This window comes from Bufo gargarizans, chromosome 7 (assembly GCF_014858855.1).
Source record: "Bufo gargarizans isolate SCDJY-AF-19 chromosome 7, ASM1485885v1, whole genome shotgun sequence".
Lineage (NCBI taxonomy): Eukaryota > Metazoa > Chordata > Amphibia > Anura > Bufonidae > Bufo > Bufo gargarizans.
The window spans coordinates 196,988,131-197,009,586 of NC_058086.1; the positions used below are offsets into that span (position 1 = coordinate 196,988,131).

Sequence of the window (21,456 nt, forward strand, 5' to 3'; positions counted from 1 at the left end):
CCACCAATCGCAGTCCGAGGATTTGAGGAGGCGGTGCTGGCCCTGGTGCTGAACACTGCTGTCCAGGGTGCTGATTGGTGCAGGGGAGAGAGGCGCGAGATTCAAACTTCCTGCGCTCCTCTCTCCCCTCCTCTTCCTGTCCAGCACCCTGACCGTGCAGCATCGTCCAGCACCAGCTCCTGTGTCCCCCTAATCGGCATCCATCACCCTCCTGCACCCATCGCCACTCAGGTAGGTTAGGGTCAGTGAGGGAGAGGCACCATTAGGAAGGGAAAGAAGGGAAAAGTTAGTTAGGAAAAAAAAAAAAAAAAAAGAACTTTTACACAAAACTTTTTTGATCCATCTATCAGACCCCAGAGCCCCCCCTGCCACTTGCCCCCCCCTACCAGCCCCCCACCACCAGCAGCCCCCCCCACCCCCCCCCCCACCCATCCCCCCACCAGCCCTCCCCCAGCCTCCCCCCCCCTCACCACTAGCCCCCTTACCACCACTTTTTTTTTATTTTTCTGCGTTCGCTGACTGGTCGGCACTTTAGCGTCCGTCCACTGTTAGCGCATCGCCTGCCCCACCGCTGATCAGCGTTGTACCGCTGATCAGCAACTTTGAACTTTTTTTTTTTTTTTTCCTAACACTTGCCCCTTTATTTTCCTTTTTTTAGTACGCGAACACCCGTTGCCCCCACACACACGCACATATAATAAAGGTTTCCACACACGCACACCTACACGCACACACACCCATGGCCCGCCGGGTGTTCTCGGCCGAGGAGGCATACGCCCAGATTGCCTCCGACTCCGAGAGCCCCAGTGAGGATGAGGATGACCCCACATTCCTTCTGTCATCCGCATCCTCCTCATCATCATCGGATGACGATGAGCCACCAAGGCGGCGGAGCCAGGGGCCACACATGCTAGGGATCCTGTGGCCCACCCTAGTACGAGCCGCCCTGGGGTTCGTACTGGTTTCCCGGCCCACCAAATAAGTTCACCGGAGCCCCCTGCCGATGAACTTAGCTGGTGTCCCCCAGTGGACTTTGAGCCTGAGATTCCGGATTTCGCTGGCAATCCTGGAATCCAGATTCCCACAGTGGGGTTTACTGAAATAGACTTTTTTAGTTTTTTTTTCAGTAACCCACTGGTGAATTTGATGGTGGAGCAGACGAATCTGTACGCCCAACAGTTCGTCGCTCAAAACCCAGGCTCATTTTTGGCTAGACCCGGTGGCTGGACGCCGGTCAGTGCAGCCGAAATGAGGACATTTTGGGGCCTCGTGCTGCATATGGGTCTAGTCCAAAAACCCAGTGTCAGGCAATACTGGAGTGGGGACGTCCTATACCAGACCCCACTGTACAGTATGGTCATGACACGTCCCCGGTTTGAGGCCATCCGGAAATGTCTGCATTATTCCGATAATGCAGCATGTCCACCCCGAGGTGATCCTGCCTATGACCGGCTGTATAAGATACGGCCGGTCATCGATCACTTTGGGGCCACATTTCAGCAGGCCTACGTACCTGGAAGGGAGGTCGCGGTTGATGAGTCTCTCGTTGCGTTCAAGGGGAGACTCAGTTTCCGCCAATACATTCCCACAAAGCGGGCGAGGTATGGCGTGAAGCTATACAAAATTTGTGAGAGTACCTCAGGGTACACTTACAAATTTCGTGTGTACGAGGGGCGAGATTCCCGTATTCAACCCCCAGAATGTCCCCCCACTCTGGGTGTTAGCGGGAAACTCGTGTGGGACCTTATGCACCCACTGCTGGATAAGGGTTACCACTTGTACGTGGATAACTTTTATACCAGCATTCCCTTGTTCAGGTCCCTTGCCGCCAGATCCACGTTCGCTTGTGGGACCGTGCGGAAAAATCAGCGCGGCCTCCCTGCCCACCCCCTCCAGGTACCTATCCCCAGGGGTGAGACCCGTGCCCTTACCAGTGGAAACCTGTTGCTGGTCAGGTATAAGGACAAGAGGGATGTCCTTATGCTGTCCACAATCCACGGTAACAGCACCACCCCAGTCCCTGTGCGAGGTACCGCGGCAACGGTCCTCAAGCCCGATTGTATCGTCGACTACAATCGGTATATGGGAGGAGTTGATCTCTCTGATCAAGTCCTCACGCCATATAATGCCATGCGCAAAACCCGGGCATGGTACAAAAAAGTTACGGTCTACATGGTGCAGGTTGCCATGTACAACTCTTTTGTACTATCCCGAAGCGCTGGCAGCACAGGGACATTCCTCCAATTCTATGAGGCAGTCCTCAAGGACCTGATCTTTTCGGACCGGGAAAGAGCAGGCCGGAGTACCTCGGGAACTGGAGGCGCCCGGATCGTCCCTGGCCAACACTTTCCAGGTGTGGTCCCCCATACTGGAAAGAAGGGACGAACCCAAAAAAGATGCAGAGTGTGTCACAAGAGGGGGATACGGAAGGACACCACCACTCAGTGCGACACGTGCCCCGATCATCCGGGCCTCTGCGTTATCGATTGCTTCAGGGAGTATCACACTTCCATGGAGTACTAAATTTTTATAATCCCCAACAGTCCACTAGAGAACATAAAACACTATGGCTCTTAGACTTTGGAGACACAGAAACAATTTTTTTTCCCCAAAAAAATATTAGTTTTAGAGCAGGCATCCTCAAACTGCGGCCCTCCAGATGTTGTAAAACTATAACTCCCAGCATGCCCAGACAACCTACAGCCATCAGCAGGGCATGGTGGGAATTGTAGTTTTACAACATCTGGAGGGCCGCAGTTTTTAGGATGCCTGCTTAGTGTCTCCAAAGTCTGAGAGCCATACATATTGGGCATCGTCGCGTGCGTAAAAGTCGTCGCTATAAAAATAACATTTGACCAAACGCCTCGAATGAACGGTGTTAAAAATATAAAACAAAAACGGTGCCAAAACACCCATTTTTGGGCAAAATTTCAATTTGAATCCCTTTTGCCGGTAATAAAGCAAGGGTTAACAGCCAAACAAAACTCAATATTTATGGCCCTGATTCTGTAGTTTGCAGAAACACCCCATATGTGGTCGTAAATGGCTATATAGCCGCACGGCAGGGCATAGAACGAAGGGAACTCCATACGGTTTCTGGAAGGCAGATTTTGATGGACAGTTTTTTTTTTGACACCATGTCCCATTAGAAGCCCCCCCTGATGTAGCCTAGACTAGAAACTCCAAAAAAGTGACCCCATCTAAGAAACTACACCCCTCAAGGTATTCAAAAGTTACTTTACAAACTATGTTAACCCTTTAGGTGTTCCACAAAACTAAATAGCGAATGTAGAAAAATTTTTAGAATTTAATTTTTTTGTTACATTGCCTCAAAAAAGAGTAATATAGAGCAACCAAAAATCATATTTACCCCTAAAATAGTCCCAAAACAACAACCACCTTATCCTGTAGTTTCCTAGATGGGGTCACTTTTATGGAGTTTCTACTCTAGGGGTGCATCAGGGGGCTTGAAAGGGTACATGGTGTAAATAAACCAGTCCAGCAAAATCTGCCTTCCAAAAACCATATGACGTTCCCCTCCTTCTATGTCCTGCCGTTTGGCCAAACAGTAGTTTACTACCACATATGGGGTGTTTCTGCAAACTACAGAATCAGGGCAACCCATTTTGAGTTTTGTTTGGCAGTTAACCCTTGTTTTACTCCTGGAAAAAATTGGTTATATTGGAAAATTTTCCAAAAAATAGAAATTTCTAAATTGTTTCTCCATCTGCCATTAACTCTTGTGGAACACCTAAAGGGTTAACAAAGTTTGTAAACCCAGTTTTGAATACCTTGAGGGGTGTACTTTCTTAGATGGAGTCACTTTTTTGAAATTTCTATTCTAGGGGTGCAACAGGGGGCTTCAAATGGGACATGGTATAAACAAAACCAGTCCTGCAAAATCTGCCTTCCAAAACCCATATGGTGTTCCCCTCCTTCTATGTCCTCCCGTTTGGCCAAACAGTAGTTTACGACCACATATGGGGTGTTTCTGCAAACTACAGAATCAGGGCAACCCATTTTGAGTTTTGTTTGGCAGTTAACCCTTGTTTTACTCCTGGAAAAAATTGATTATATTGGAAAATTTTCCAAAAAATAGAAATTTCTAAATTGTTTCTCCATCTGCCATTAACTCTTGTGGAACACCTAAAGGGTTAACAAAGTTTGTAAACCCAGTTTTGAATACCTTGAGGGGTGTACTTTCTTAGATGGAGTCACTTTTTTGAAATTTCTATTCTAGGGGTGCAACAGGGGGCTTCAAATGGGACATGGTATAAACAAAACCAGTCCTGCAAAATCTGCCTTCCAAAACCCATATGGCGTTCCCCTCCTTCTATGTCCTCCCGTTTGGCCAAACAGTAGTTTACGACCACATATGGGGTGTTTCTGCAAACTACAGAATCAGGGCAACCCATTTTGAGTTTTGTTTGGCAGTTAACCCTTGTTTTACTCCTGGAAAAAATTGATTATATTGGAAAATTTTCCAAAAAATAGAAATTTCTAAATTGTTTCTCCATCTGCCATTAACTCTTGTGGAACACCTAAAGGGTTAACAAAGTTTGTAAACCCAGTTTTGAATACCTTGAGGGGTGTACTTTCTTAGATGGAGTCACTTTTTTGAAATTTCTATTCTAGGGGTGCAACAGGGGGCTTCAAATGGGACATGGTATAAACAAAACCAGTCCTGCAAAATCTGCCTTCCAAAACCCATATGGTGTTCCCCTCCTTCTATGTCCTGCCGTTTGGCCAAACAGTAGTTTACGACCACATATGGGGTGTTTCTGCAAACTACAGAATCAGGGCAACCCATTTTGAGTTTTGTTTGGCAGTTAACCCTTGTTTTACTCCTGGAAAAAATTGATTATATTGGAAAATTTTCCCAAAAATAGAAATTTCTAAATTGTTTCTCCATCTGCCATTAACTCTTGTGGAAGACCTAAAGGGTTAATAAAGTTTGAAAAAACAGTTTTGAATACCTTGAGGGGTGTAGTTTCTAGAATGGGGTCATTTTTGGGAGGTTTCTATTATCTAAGCCTCACAATATGACTGCAAACCTGAACTGGTCCATAAAAAGTGGGATTTTGAAGATTTCTGAAAAATTTCAAAATTTGCTTCTAAACTTCTAAGCCTTGTAACATCCCCAAAAAATAAAATATCATTCCCAAAATGCTACACACATGAAGTAGACATATGGGGAATGTAAAGCCATCACAATTTTTGGGGGTATTACTATGTATTACAGAAGTAGAGAAACTGAAACTTTGAAATTTGCTAATTTTTCAAAAAAAATTGTAAAAATTTTATTTTTTGGTGCAAAAAAATTAACTTTTTTGACCCAATTTTAGCAGTGTCATGAAGTACAATATGTGACGAAAAAACAATCTCAGAACGGCCTGGGTAAGTCAAAGCGTTTTAAAGTTATGAGCACTTAAAGGGACACTGGTCAGATTTGCAAAAAATGGCCAAGTCCTTAAGGTGAAATAGGGCTGAGTCCTTAAGGGGTTAAAAAAACTGATCCTGTGCATCAGTTAGGGAGAATTTATATCACCGTTATTTTTCCATTCTTCTGATCCATCAGAAGAACAGGAAAGAAAACAGTATCCTGTAAAAAAAAAAATTGGATCCTGTGCATCAGTTATGCACATCTGGCATCCGTTTGAGCAATTTCCCAATAGGTTTTTTTAGATGGAAAAAAAGTACTTTTTTAAAGGATTTATTTTTATAGAGCATCCGTTTTTTTTTCCAGGAATCCATTTTTTTTTCTTTAGTTTTCTGTTCTTCTGACGGATCAGAAGAACGGAAAAATAACAGTGATGTGAACTGTCCCTTAGGCTGGCATCATACTAGAATGAGGCGGGCACTACAGGGACTATTATGAGGCCACAGTCATATGGGAAATACTATGAGACTAACACTATAGAGAATATTATGTGGCTGGTTCTACGAGGGACTACTATAAGGCAGGAAAATAGGGAAGGCTATAAGGCTGGCGCTTAGGGGGGCACCACCAATGAGGCCAGGTGAGACGATCACCTCAGGCAGCACCAGGTAGGGGCAACCCTGCTAGCGCTACTAGGACTACTGTAATGTTAGCACTCTGAGGACCGCTATGAGGCAGGAACTGTAGAAATTACTACCATCATGCTTGCACTGTGAGGACTACTACTCTCATGTTTGCACTATGAGGACTACTAATATCACACTTGCACTATGAGGACTACTACTCTCATGCTTGCACTATGAGGACTACTACCATAATGCTTGCTCTATGAGGACTACTACTATCATGCTTACACAATAAGGACTACTTCTCTCACACTTGCACTGGGAGGACTACTACTATCAGGCTGGCTCTATGATGACTACTACTATCACCCTTGCTCTATGAGGACTACTACTATCACACTTGTTCTATGAGGACTACTACTATCAAGCTTGCTCTATGAGGACTACCACTCTCACACTTGCACTGGGAGGACTACTACTATGAAGCTTGCTCTATGAGGACTACTACTATCACGCGTGCTCTATGAGGACTACCACTCTCACACTTGCACTGGGAGGACTACTACTATCAGGATTGCTCTATGAGGACTACTCTGAGGCTGTTACTACGAGGATTATATGGCTAGCACTACAAAGACTACTTTGAGGCTGGACTGTGAGGGTAGAACTACATGGACTATTATAAGTAGGCTCGGACGGACTCACAGGGAAACACGTAAATCCCCCAGTAGGCCCCTAAGTTGGACGTGGGCCCCTGAGGCAAGACTGGGCCCCCAGGACCCTTCCACATGACTGGCGCATGGCACAGTACACTTGCTGCACTACATACATATAGGCAGCATACAGCATCTCAGCCAGCCGAGGGGTTTTCCCCACAGACTGCACAAAGAACCTTCTTAAAGAGGACCTTTCATGGGTCCAGACTTTATTAACTAAGTATCAGGGTATGTAGGGCATACAGCGGGGATCTAATAGCGCTTACTATTTTTTCTGGGCGTCGCTCCGTTCGCCCGCTGTGGCCCCCGTTAAATTCTTCCGCCCTGTATGCTAATTTTCGCATGGGAGCAATGAGGAGGTGTCTTTCTCTGTGGGCGTCTCCTTCTCCCTGGCTGTAGCGCAGTCCAATCGCAGCGGAGAACGTCACAGCCAGGGAGAAGGAGACGCCCACGGAGAAAGACTCAGTCTCCTCCTCATTGCTCCGATGCAAAAATTAGCATACAGGGCGGGAGAATTTAACGGGGGCCACAGCGGGTGAATGGAGCGGCGCCCAGAAAAAATAGTACGCGTTATTAGATCCCCGCTGTATGCCCTACATACCCTAATACTTAGTTTATAAAGTCTGGACCCATGAAAGGTCCTCTTTAAGGCCTCATGCACACTGCCGTGTTTCACGGCCGTGTGCGGGCCGTGGAACCGCGGCCTGGATCCCTCCTGAGAGCAGGAGCGCACGGCGTCACTGGTTGCTATGACGCTGTGCGCTCCCTGCTGCCGCCGCAATACAGTGATACACTGGTATCATCTATACCAGTGTATTACTGTACTGTGCCGGCAGCAGGGAGCGCACAGCGTCATAGCAACCAGTGACGCCGTGCGCTCCTGCTCTCAGGAGGGATCCAGGCCGCGGTTCCACGGCCCGCACACGGCCGTGAAACACGGCAGTGTGCATGAGGCCTAAGGGTGAGATCACCTGTAGCAGTCGCCATGCTTCCAAAAACTGTGCATTTTTACCATAAATCAGAATGGTTTTTAAATTGTAAACGGCCGTGCTGTTTTACGGGTCCTTGCAAAACGGTGCAGTCATTAACCATCAATTTGAAAGCTGCCGTGTTTTGTGGTAAAATTGCATGCGGGTGCAGTTTGTGGCCACCCTGTGGCTGCTACGTGTCGTCTCTGGAATCCAAGTTGGAGTCCACCATTCCATTTACTCCATCTACGGTACTTCAGTGGAGACATGGCCGCGTACAAACGCTGCTCCCTGTTCAGTAAAGTATTTGGGGAATGCGGCGAGCAGGAATTTGTGGACGGTAGTCAGGTGCTATGTCACGGGTGGGCTCTGAGCCCCCCCATTCCGACGCATTGTCAGCTTTCCCGACGTACAATCCAAATGCACATCATAAATATAATGAGAACATCCTAAAATACCGCTGCTCGTATCCGATCCTCTATCGCTGTCTTCTTCGGGCGGCGGATAGGATGGTAGGCAGCGCAGGCCCCGTATGAATTCAGGCATCGCCCCATAGCAATCAATTTGATTTCCCCTCCGTTCCTCTTCAGTCCATGTTAGTGTTAAAGCCATGATGATGGAAATGCACAACATTAACGTAATCAATACGCAATATAGAAATGTGCCGGGAAAAGTGGCCGGATCAATGCTGACACATTAATGTATGTGCTTTCTATGGCTGCTCCTATTAATACGTATGAAACAGCCTCGGCATATTCACAGCGGGTGTATGATCTATTGCTTCTATTAGCACTAAATGCACACTAGTGCTGTCTTACGTCAGGGAAAAAAACAGACAATATATATATAATATACAGGCATAACTTAAAGGGGTCGATCACCCCTGGGGACCTCTTCTGCAGCACCCATGCACGGCCGGACCTGCAGTGGGAATCATATTTACCTTATCCCCACCGCTAGGTTTTGGCTCCATCACTCCCCCCCCCGGGCACCGCAGTTCTTGGGTCTTCCCGCGTCAACAGTCTGACAATGGCCACTGCAGCCAATGACTGGCCGCAGCAGTGACGTGCGACTCCTGCATCGGGTCACTGAGACACATGATGCATGGGTGACACATCAACGCTGCAGCCAATCATTAGCTGCAGAGGCCGCATAACCTGTGTGAAACTGGATTTTGATGTTGATTCGAAGCAGTCTGTGACGCCCGAGGGAGAGCAATGGAGTGGGAGCCCAGCGGCGGGGATCAGGTAAGTATGACTCCCACTGTAGGTTGGCCCTCGCTGGGCCCTGTTTAAAGTTCCTGGACTGCAATTTATAATATTGGTGTCTTCTCATGTGACATAGAGGTCTCCGGGCTCCCACAGGTACCAGAGTCCACGTGCGACTGCCACCATTGCACACCCTATAGCTTCACCCCTATGTGATAAATACATTGCCGCTGGTTACACCATACGGAGGAGGACCGGAGACATACAGGATGTTTATGGCATAAAGTGAATTTATTAGTGATTTCTGCTGCCCTGTCTGAGAACAGGATATGGTAGAGGAAGAGGAGCTGAGCTCGGTGATATTATGTGATTGGGAGCAGGATTTCTGAGTAAAAAGCAGAGTAAACCCCACAGGACTCCTAGGAGAGAGAGTCCTGTTAACCCCGCCCACACACACAGTGATTGGCAGTGAGAGTTCAGATAACCCAACCCACACACTATGATTGACAGAGAGAGTTCTGATAACCCCGCCCACACATTATGATTGACAGTGAGTCCTGAAAACCCCGCCTACCCACTATGAGTGACAGTGAGAGTCCTTATAATCCCACCTACAGACTATGATTGACAGTTAGTCCTGACAACCTCCTCCAGCCACTATGATTGACAGTAAGTCCTGATAATCCCATCCGCACACTATGATTAACAGAGTCCTAATAACCATGCCCCCACATTATGATTGACAGTGAGTCCTCAAAACCCCATGGACACACTATGATTGACAGAGAGTTCTGATTACCACGACCACCCTCAGTGATTGGCAGTGAGAGTCCTGAGAACCCCGCTTACACCACACACAAGCACTGCAAAAAAGAGTCCTGATAATATCGCCCATGCACTGTGATTGACAGCTCTCTCTGAATCAGTGTGTGTACATAGAAGACTGTCAATCACTGTGTGTGGGTGTGGTTACCAGGGCTCTCACTGTCACTCACTGTGTGTGGGCGGGGTTATCAGAATTTTTACAGCCAATCACTGTGTGTGAGCAGGGTTATATGAGGATTCTCAATCTCTCTCCTAGGAGTCCTCTGGGATTTACTCAGAAGTCCTTTGCATTTCACTCAGAAATACTGCTCCAAATCACATAAACCTATATATCACAGAGTTCAGCTCCTCTCCCTCTATCATATCCTGCAGGTAGAAAGGGGAGATGCGGACACCAAATGAAGCACTTCTGGAAGGAGACACTCTTGAAGCTTTATTGTGCGAGCTACAACGCGTTTAGGGACCAGACCGGTTCCTTCAGCAGGTAAAACACACAGTATCTTATTGTATCCTGATCTCAGACGGGGCATCAGAAATCACCAGACGGTTCATTGTCATTTCTTACCTTCCACACAAGATGGCTGCGCCCTGGTCGTGCCAGCTACCTGCCCCGGGAAACAAGAGCACTTCACCGTCTGAGACCTCTCCTCAATGCGGTTTTTATTACAGCATCGATGGACTGCCACGACCTCACATGTCCCTTGTTTGACTTGATAATGACCTGCACGAGATGGACAACCAATAATAAGTGAGACATTATATGTGTGGCCTCTGAGCATTACTGCCATTTAACTGAAATTAGAAAAAACATGGCTGCGATCTTCCAGAAACAGCGCCACTCCTGTCTATAGGCTGCTTCTGGTATTACAGGTCATCACTATTCATTTCACTTCTGCAATGCACAAGACCTGTTGCTGTTTCTAGAAGACAGAGGCTCATGTTTTGCAATCTGCAGGAACTCCTGACTCCAGTCTGTAAATTCGGGAGTGACTGTAGGAAGCTGAGAGTTGAGGAGCTGTTTGCCTATGCTAAGGCTAAATGTTTGGTATCACACGATCCCGAACCCTAGAGTTGCTAATTGCTTTATGGAAAGAAAATCAATGGCAACCTCAGCGATACAGGGAAAGCTAAAGCAGCTCTTGTGACCCCAACAAACAGCTCCTTAGATCTGAGCTTCCTATGATATATACTGTATATCATAGTACTATTACAAATTCATTCTTGCTCCCAGGCTAACGAGTCAAAGTCACCTCTTTAGTTATAGTAATATATTATTTAAGCATATTATTAATGCACGTATTCAGTAGGTGTTCATTTTGGATTGACCGTGGTCCGACAGTAAGTGCATAATACAGAGATATCCGGTCATCATCCATCTGCACTTTGCCTGACACTTGACGGAGTGATGCCCGCCAGGCTCAGAGGTTGCTTTCGTGCCCGCAGGTGCAGTGATGTGGCGCTAATGCAGTGTAAAGCATCTAAACACAGATGATACATGAGGCGGATGAGTCCTGAGGACGCCTGCTCAAGCTCCCTAGTGCCACCTACTGGTTACTGCTGGTATTTCAATGACAGTGATCCATTTATGGAGAACAACGCATGCTGTACAGTGCTGCCCATAATTATTCATACCCCTGGCAAATTTTGACTTAAAGTTACTTTTATTCAACCAGCAAGTCATTTTTTGATGGGAAAGGACATAGGTGTCTCCCAAAAGATAATAAGACGATGTACAAGAGGCATTATTGTGGGGGGAAAAAAACATTTCTCAGCTTTTATTTACATTTGAGCAAAAAGTGTCCAGTCCAAAATTATTCCTACCCTTCTCAATAATCAATAGAAAAGCCTTTATTGGCTATTACAGCAATCAGACGCTTCCTATAATTGCAGACCAGCTTTTTGCAGGTCTCCACAGGTATTTTTGCCCATTCATCTTTAGCAATGAGCTAACATAGCCCCGGCCCCCATCCTTTGCCTGCACTTGCTCCAGGTGGTTGCAAGGCCCAAACGTCAGACTGGGGTGACTGGGCCTTCTGCTGTGTCCAACCCACAGGCTCTGACCTCAGCTGCTGGACTGCAGGGGCTCCCAGGACCCTCCTATTAAAGCACCTGGTAAGTCCATCTAGTAAGAAGCATGCAGCAGTGTCTGTGGAGGGGGTGCAGGGCTGCTGGGTCACACTCTCACTGTAGCAGCCCTGCACTGCCCTCAACTACTGACGGTCACTGACCTGTAAGTTCCCACTGTCAGCTCTGTGTTTCCTCTGTGCCCCTTCCTGTGTGAGCTTCCTGTGCCCCCCACCCTGTGTGAGCTTCCTGTGCCCCCCCCCCCCTGTGTGAGCTCCCTGTGGCCGCTGTGTGAGCTCCCTGTGCCTCCTCTGTGTGTGATTCCTGTGCCCGCTGTGTGTGCGCGCTTCCTGTGCCCGCGCTTCCTGTGCCCCCCCCCCCCACCCTGTGTGAGCTCCCTGTGCCCCTGTGTGAGCTCCTTGCATCCTCTGGGCTCCGTGTGACTCCAGGGCACAGCCAAACGTCATGCTCGTGTGGTGCTTGTGACGTCGCCGTTCTGCGTTCTATTACCACATGGCTGTCTGGGCCATACAGGGCTCTAGTTAAACTAATGAAGACAACATTGTTTAGGTGGTCTGCATTGTTAATTGGGGGGGAAGGGGGGGTGTTAGGGTATAGATTAAGAACCTGAGTCCAAATTAGCAGTGTCTTTTTTTTTTTCTTTTCAGTACTTAGGGGAAGCAGACCAGGACTGCTAATAAAGGAATCTGTGAAGTTATGTCACACATTGTGGCCATATCACAGCCAGATCCCCCATAACAGTGCGTCCTCCACAGGTCCTCCATAACAGTGCGTCCTCCACAGATCCCCCCTATAACAGTGCGTCCTCCACAGATCCCCCCCCATAACAGTGTGTCCTCCACAGATCCCCCCTATAACAGTGCGTCCTCCACAGATCCCCCCCATAACAGTGCGTCCTCCACAGATCACCCCATAACAGTGCGTCCTCGACAGATCCCCCCATAACAGTGCGTCCTCCACAGATTCCCCCATAACAGTGCGTCCTCCACAGATTCCCCCCATAACAGTGCGTCCTCCACAGATCCCCCCCATAACAGTGCGTCCTCCACAGATCCCCCCATAACAGTGCGTCCTCCACAGATCCCCCCATAACAGTGCGTCCTCCACAGATCCCCCCCATAACAGTGCGTCCTCCACAGATCCCCCCCATAACAGTGCGTCCTCAACAGATCCCCCCATAACAGTGCGTCCTCCACAGATCCCCCCCCCCATAACAGTGCGTCCTCCACAGATCCCCCCATAACAGTGCGTCCTCCACAGATCCCCCCATAACAGTGCGTCCTCAACAGATCCCCCCATAACAGTGCGTCCTCCACAGATCCCCCCCCCCCATAACAGTGCGTCCTCCACAGATCCTCCCATAACAGTGCGTCCTCCACAGATCCCCCCATAACAGTGCGTCCTCCACAGATCCCCCCCATAACAGTGCGTCCTCAACAGATCCCCCCATAACAGTGCGTCCTCCACAGATCCCCCCCCCCCATAACAGTGCGTCCTCCACAGATCCCCCCATAACAGTGCGTCCTCCACAGATCCCCCCCCCCATAACAGTGCTTCCTCCACAGACCCCCCCCCCCCCCATAACAGTGCGCATGCGCAGCATTATCTCCATTCACTGCTATGGAATTTAGGAGAGCCAGTGATCAGCTATTATCAGAACACCCATAGCATAATGGAGGATGACCGTGCATGCACACTGTGCTCTCCTTTCACTTCAGGGGCCCGGATGGGACAGCCCATTTTTTTGCAGCTTGTGGTTTTAAAAACCGCACCATGGAAAAACAGAAGAGCCCCGGTCATTCATAACGCGGGGTCCATGTCCAGAATTCCCATTGAAAATGGGAAGGAATAAAAATCCACGCCAAAACTGCATCAAAAAGTGTTTTATAAAATTAAGCCGTGCGCTCCTGCAATGCACGGACCATGTTCTACGGACGTCTGCATGAGGCTTTGGTCAGGAAAACAAAAACATCCCCCAAAAAACTGATGCGAATTCTGCATTAGGTTTTTTTAAGCACAGAAAATACTCTGTGTGAACAAACCCAAAGAGGCTGCAGGATCAGCAGTTTATAGTGGCAGTCTACACTCTGTCCGTACCTACAAAGTTCTGTCAGACTTCTGGTCCAATATTTCAAGATTTGGGGGCCCCACTTTCAATTTTGCCCAGGGTCACACTTTGTCTAAATCCGGCCCTGCCTGTGACACAACATCTTGGCACGACCCCTTTAAATGATCTCCTATGACACCCCTGACCGAGCACATCAAGGACATGGGCCATTTCCCTAGAAGAAGCTGCAGAATGCAGAGTGATCATAGTGATGACATATAGCGCCCGTGCAGTCTGCTAGCCATCGTTCCCTTATTGCAGGGTGTTTTCAACCACTCGTTTAGCCTCGCTAATGTCTTCCTTTCGCCTTTTGCTAGTTGAAAGCCTTCGAGTTCCCAGCTGTTCGCACAGTTTATCATTGACACCGGCCATGCCTCCTTTATGCGGTTTACTTGAGCGCTTCATAATAGCTCAACATGAGAAAAGAGATTGGCGGCCTCAGACGAGGCAAGGTAAGAAAAAAAATAAGAATTTCTAGGACTAGACATTATAAGTCCTGAATTTGCAGGAACTGTCCCTAATTCTCAGGGAATTTTTTGCTATCCTAGTCCAAAATGGGTTGGGCTTATTTAAGCATCACCTATAAATGGATGGTCCAGTATGGGTATGGGGTATTCTCAAGGGTAGGGCTTACATGCCCCCAAATTTACCAACTACTAAGCATGATAAGGCAACTCCACTCTTTTGGAGCCAATACAAGAGCCGTTAAAAAAAAGTATCTGCCTCCTTCCAGGTGTCCTGTCTTGGACATTAAGGTGTATCCTGTGGAAAAACCATAAAGGGGTCGTCCATCAGGATACACTTTTTTATATATGGGGCAGAATGAGTTAAAAAAAATATGCATTACTCACCCCACCATTACCTCACTGTGGCCATCAAGATGCTTACATGGTTCTCAATGGTATATACTTCTTAGTCCCAGGTTGACACACAGGAAGTGGCAGGAAATACCTGCTTAACCAATCACTGTCCACTCTGGTGATCCGCCTCAGTGATTGGATGAGCAGGCATTTCCTGTGTGTCAGTCTGGAAGCAGGAAGTGAGACCAGAGGGGAATTGGTAATTGTGAAAATGGCTGTAGAAAAGGTGGGTAATCCTTTTTTTTTTTTTTTTTTTTTTTTTAACTATTCTGTCCCTTATATGAATAGTGTCAGCTGCCAGAGAACCTCTTAATAGCTTAATAGGTGCCGATCGGACCTCTCAAGAATAGGGGTCTGGTATGTGTGTGTGGTCCACTTTATTGAAGACTGTGCTTGCTCAGCTTTCATAGACCCAAATGGAGGGAACTGCATTCAAGAGTGGCCAACGGGACTCACCAAGTCACCATCTTCTCCTAGAGGTGGTTCCACATAGATGAGGTATAAAGGTCATAAATTCCCTTTAAACATGAAATGTATTCAACTCCACCACCATCCAGCTTGGAAAGGGCCATGCCACTAGGTCAGCTGATGGCTCCATGTTACTTTTTCAAGCTGTCCTCAAGGTTGGTCATTGACTATAATGGCCTAACCACGGGGCTTCATGGGAAAACTGACAGGAGACCAAGAAAGGAACAAGGACAATGGACAAGTTACCCAACATCCACATTATCCATGTAGAAAACAAATCTCCCCTAAAGGGATTGTTTCATGAAAGAGATTGGTGGCATATTGCTGGGACATTCTACCAATGTTCAGTTGTCAGGGGTTGTGGGTGCTTTGATATCTGATCTTTGCTACCCTTTTTTCTAAAGGTCATATCATGAGAAACCGCTGCATGCCGATTCCTTCTGTACAAACAATACAAAATCCAAACTACATAATTAAAGTCGGAGGGAGCGGGGGGGGGGGGGGGGGGTATCAGTGTCAGCAGAGATCTATTGGAAATTGGATTGTCACCACTTCCTTTACAAATGGAAGCCATGACACTAGAGTGACCGGTTAGCCTGTGGTCACCTGAGGCTGCAGAGCAGTGTTCACATAAGAACCACAGTCTAGGTTGCAGATATGTGTGTGTATTTATCTCTATGCTTCTGTATGATTGTCATTAAAATTATGCAAATTAATTTTTATTTTTATGCCTTTCTTTTTGATGGGTTCCATCTTTATTCCTGACATATGGTTCCTTCCGGAGAGTGGGCAGATGCACGGAGATATTAACACTTTTTCATCTTAGATTGTCATTTCATCTGCCCACACTTCAGCTCTGTGCCATTTGGATTATTTCAAAGTATATGCTTTTGCTGATATCTATTAAAACTTGGTCCCTCTCTTACCTTGTTCAAAGATATGTCTGTTTTTGCAGCTTTTTTTTTGTGAAGAAATAGAAGATAAAGCAAAATAGATTTGGTTAAAAATCTCAATGTCTTGTGTGTACAGCTCCTATGAAAATATTTGTATCTCCATGGTAACAGACTACAAACATACCATGTGTAGTCTGATCATGTAGTGATGAGTCCTTTCATCTGTCTCTTTATGCATTTATTAGGTTACTCTTAAAGTCAGGTCTGTGGTGGCAAAGCCCTGGGAAATGGGGCATTCAATCCTAGTGGACAAGTTGCAATCTGAAAGTCAATGAATTATATCCAGGAGTTAGGCTTGATTCATCGAGAATGACCAGGCAGACATAGAAAACAGGCTACTGGGAATAGACATCAGACACCCCCATTCTCAGGACCAGTAGTCAATGCCATAGAAGTCTGTTGTGGTAGATGGAGGTGTAAGGGGAAGATTGAGGGCCTTCATGAAAATCTTAAACATGCCTTCCCAGCTACCAAGTGCCATTTCATTTTATGTGGAAGAAGGGTCTTCGGACCCCCTTCGGACACCAGTGCTAACTCTGCACCCCATAAAGCTATGCCTCTGATGGTGGTAATTCCACCCTGAAAAGTCAACTTCTCTATGAGTTAGAGATGAGATTAGAGTTGCTCCACCTCATACATCTACTCTTATAGGTAGTAAGCTAACCTAAAGGATCCCTATCATTTTGACTTGTCATAGTCACATGTCAGAAGATTTGGTTGGCATGGGTTTGAGTGCTGAGACCTCCACGATGTCTAAGGCAAAGTGGCAGAAACTCTCAGCTAAGGCTATGCCCCTCAGTTTCTGTTTGACTCAGCTACAAGAGCAATGTACAGATCCAGATTTGGATCTGTACATTGCTGCCTGAAAGGGGTGAACAGAAACAAAGGGGCATTTTAGTGATCAGTGGAGGTCTCAACACATGGACCCCCACCGATCAAAACATCTGACATGGTAGAACTTTTTTAGAATGAAAGATGACCTTTTAACTTCTCAGTCTATACTCTTACCCTTTGAGTTGTATAATACCATTGAGTTTATGTTTTTGTTATATATTTATTACCTAAAAGTGACACAAAGATTGCTGCTGCAAAAAAGCAACAAATAATAATAATAATTCATGAGGTTTAGCTATGGAATTTTTTTTTTTTAAATAGGGATCCGTCCCAAACAGCGAACTGATGTTTAATCCAAAATATACAAATTTTGTCTTTTTGTCCTTCACATTGATGCTGTTTTTGGCAGTCATACCTGTCTAACTTGCCGAAATTAACATTCATTTAAAGCCTCATTTATTTAGAATCAATGTTCGAATATTAAATCTGACTAAGTTGTTTTTATAAAAGATAAGAAATATGGATTTCTTGAGCCTATATTTGTAAAAAGATGTCATCCCTTTATTTCTGAGAATGTAAGCACAGTGAAGGTCTTGGTGGACCTTGCATTCACTTCTAGATTGACCTTTAGGATTCAAGCTTGGAGCACGGTTGACCTTGAGGACAAAAACGGCTCCTGGTTAAGAACACGTTATTCTGTAACCTTCACTACAAACACAATCACAATTATTCCGTCTTTGAGGTTCTGCGCTGTTGTAATCACCGCGGAGGCGATACAACAGGGTCTATTCAATGCGTTTGTATCCGAGGTGGGATTTATTTGACTTGCACCCTTTACAGTCAATGTGACTTCTGAATTTGGCTGGAATGTACAGTGAAGTGTATTTTATGCTCTCATGGTCTATGGGGACAAAAGCTCTATCGGCTGATAGTACTACAATGTCTTTTTTTTTTGCTCTGTGCATAACACAATGGCTGCTAGCTTCAATTGTGTCTCTCACAATCGCAAACAGCAGAAAGCCTATTACAGTGGAAAGTAAACCTCTCCTTACCATACCGCCGCAGAAATGGATCAAATGAAAAGCAATTTCATGGACACCTAAACCCCCGAAAGTGACAATATCTAAAAACATGAAGGTAAAATTATTTTTATTTTCCTTGGAACATGACTGTAATAAAATACTCTTCCCTCTCCTACGTAGAGTACCTGGCGTAAAGATAGGAGCTTCACAAAAAGGGGCCCATGGAGAGGTGCAACCATGACCATGGCACCATATTGTCACGGCGGACAGGAACTCAGATACACAGACAACCAAATACACAAGTGTCTAGGCTAGATGCTGGGGGCAGGTCACCTCCTAGCACATCCCTGACTTATCTCCCTATGCTGCTAAGCCCACATTCAGACCTTAATGGTAGGAATGAAGTGTCCTCGTGCCTGGACTGCAAACACCCTAGAATCCCTGAGATGGTGAAAGGGGAGAAGGGGCAGAAGACACACAAATAGCCTAGACCGCAAACAACACAAACAGAAATCAAACTTATCTGAGCTGGAACAGACAATCCTTCCTTCCTTGAATCCAAGGCCAGACTGAAATCTATAACCCGCATGGCCCTCTGGGATTGGAGGCAATTTCAGCCAATGACCCCACCCAGAGCACCTGAAGGAAGGCGGATCCAGCATGATTCCAAAACAAACAAAAGGTTAGACACGTGCTACCAATCTGACAGACCTTCGCACACTGTCTGAGCAAAGCATGACACATATGCAGTTATGGAGGTGCGTTGGTCCAAGGACAATACCCAAAGAGGGTGAACATCAGGCAATAGCTATAGCAGGTGCAAAGGTTGCAGTCACATCGGTTCCTTGGATTCCCAAAGGCTACATAATAAGACACCGGTATTATAAACGGCACATGATAAGTGGGGGACTTGATACATATTATGCATTGAGACCCAAGAACTTCCCGTCCACGGGCAACATGGGCAAGAACAAATTGCAATATTTAAAAGCCTCAATTTTGTGCTTCTCATAGACAGAGTTGACTTTACCCTTGGGTTTGGAATGCTCCCCTGACATCCAAAAATGGAGAAAACATGCAACTATCATTGTGGCCAGTGTTCTGTTTTGTCCCTATGGACAGCGTCATGGAACGGGCAATACAGATCAAACCCCAACAATGAGATGCCAACAACTAGCCCACCGAAAGTAGTCTATGATTATAGTTTAATCCGAGAAGACAGCAGGGATCCTCTAAGTGCATTCTTTAAAGACTCCTTAGAATAAGCCAAGGAGTTAAGAATCAAAAGCATTAAACTATTATATTTAGGAACACATTATCTTGAATGGTTTTTCTCAGAAGCTGCTGGATTTTTCTTAGCAAGGTCTCGTATGTTTTAACTCCTCCATATTGCTCTTCTTAGGGCTGTTGATCTTGCTTGCATGGTGAAGACCAGTCCCTATGATGCTAATAGTTCAGGTCATCAGAGCCGTGGTTAGGCCAGGATTTGAGGCCATAAAACACATCTGTATTACAGTCATGTGAAGCTGGCTTTGGGGTATGACTTGTACAAGTGAAGGCCTGTGATAATAGTGTCATGCAACTAAAGCCTGTATTACACAGCGATTGTCCTTCCCAGCAATCGCCTGCTCGGTAGCGGAGGAGACTATTGCTATTAAATGCAGCGATCTCCTCCGCAGCATGGTGAGGAGCGATCGCAATGCCATCACTCATCATCATAAGTGATTGGTACGATCTGCCGCCGGCAAACGATGATCTTTAAGAGTGCCTAAAAAATCAGAATTGCCCGATCAACGAGCTCGTTCATCGTACAATCGTCAGCAGTATTACACTGCAAGATGATCGCTAACGAAAACGCTCGGTAGCAATCATCTGCCCAAAAATCTGCAGGTGTAATACAGCCTTTACGTTGTCTTTTATGATGTGCGATTTCTTTTTCTGCACTGGACAAGTTATTTGAACAATCTTTGACTTTTGCTACCCCCTACCAGTACCAAGTCATTGACCCCTTGTTTAGCATCATGTACATGACTCAAACCATTTCCTTGCAAAACCACTGAGTTGCAAAAGCTTTGTCGGGTTGTTACTAATAATTTGTGAAATTTACCTCTTTTTTTTTTAAATATTAGGCTCTGTTCACATTAACATCATGGCTTCCACTTTTACTGCATTCAGTGATCCATCTCGGCTCGTCATGCTCATCATCTATCCTGACTCGTCATGGGTCCAACACGAATCCTCTGTTTATAGCCCGAGTTGACTTGCGCTCAAGCGCTCATTGCTTCTGGGTTCTGGCACCCCCCTGAGAGTGGGAATCCAGTGCGGACCACCCCCGCCCCCTTTAGTTCTTATTACTGCACTAAGGTTTTGATATTTTTGACTTCTGTAGTGCTACTCAACTCCACCGCAAAAGGGAATCTGACGGACTCTACTACAAGTCAATGGGATCCAGTAAGAATGTTGAGATCCGAAGAAAAACAGATCCATCCTACCTACTACTAAGAATGAAAGCCATAAACCCAGTGTGAACAGAGCCTTATAATGGTACTGTTAATGTGGGCAATACAATGGATTATGACTGGTCATACCGAAAAGCATCCATCGTGTCCAGCATGGATTCTGTAACATGTAAGCCATGATATGTATTTGTGAACAGATCCTACCATTAAGGCCTTTTTCACACTACCGTTTTTTTTTTTTCGTTTTGCAGTCCGTTTTTTGCGTTCCGTATACGGTCCGTATACGGAACCATTCATTTCAATGGTTAAAAAACGGAACGCAAAACACTGAATTCAACATACTGTAGTGTGAAAGAGGCCTAAGGGTCCATTCACACGTCCGTTGTTTCTTTCCTGATCTGTTCCGTTTTTTGTGGAACAGATCTGGACCAGTTGCGTACCCATTCATTTTCAATGGGTCCTGAAAAAAATCGGACAGCACAATGTGTGCTGTCCGTTTCCGTTGTTCCGTTCCGCACTTGTCCTATTATTATCCGCAAAATCGGATCCTGGTACAATACAAAGTCAATGGATCCGCAAAAAAAGGATGACATACGGATGACATTTTCAGGAACAACGGATCCGCAAAAAACAGACCGCAATTCGGGATATAGAAAAATACTGACGTGTGAACGGTGGTTTTTTTTTTCTCCAGAAAAGGCATTTATTATATCCTATACCCAGATGATAAATGTATGATTTACGCCACCCCACATCGGGGACGGTTGAGCATGCCCACTACCGCTGTGCATCTGAATGGAGCGGCATTGAGCATGCCCAACCCCTATGTTCACACTCTATTTTCTGGGTCATGTGATGAGTAATTTAGGTTCCGAGACTCTTAATCTAGTGTTAAGCGGTAGTGCCACCCATCGTCATAAATGTATCACCTATCCTGAGGATAAC

General features: G+C 46.1%; 1 protein-coding gene across 1 annotated transcript in view; it reads right to left on the reverse strand.

Annotated features, from left to right (window-relative positions):
* The window catches only part of TAFA4 (TAFA chemokine like family member 4), a 110,036-nt gene that overhangs the window by 16,160 nt on the left and 72,420 nt on the right, over positions 1–21,456 (reverse strand). Inside the window, exon 4 of the mRNA XM_044302490.1 lies at positions 10,289–10,444. Within this exon, the coding sequence (XP_044158425.1) occupies positions 10,289–10,444 (156 nt within the window). The remainder of the gene's footprint in view (positions 1–10,288; positions 10,445–21,456) is intronic.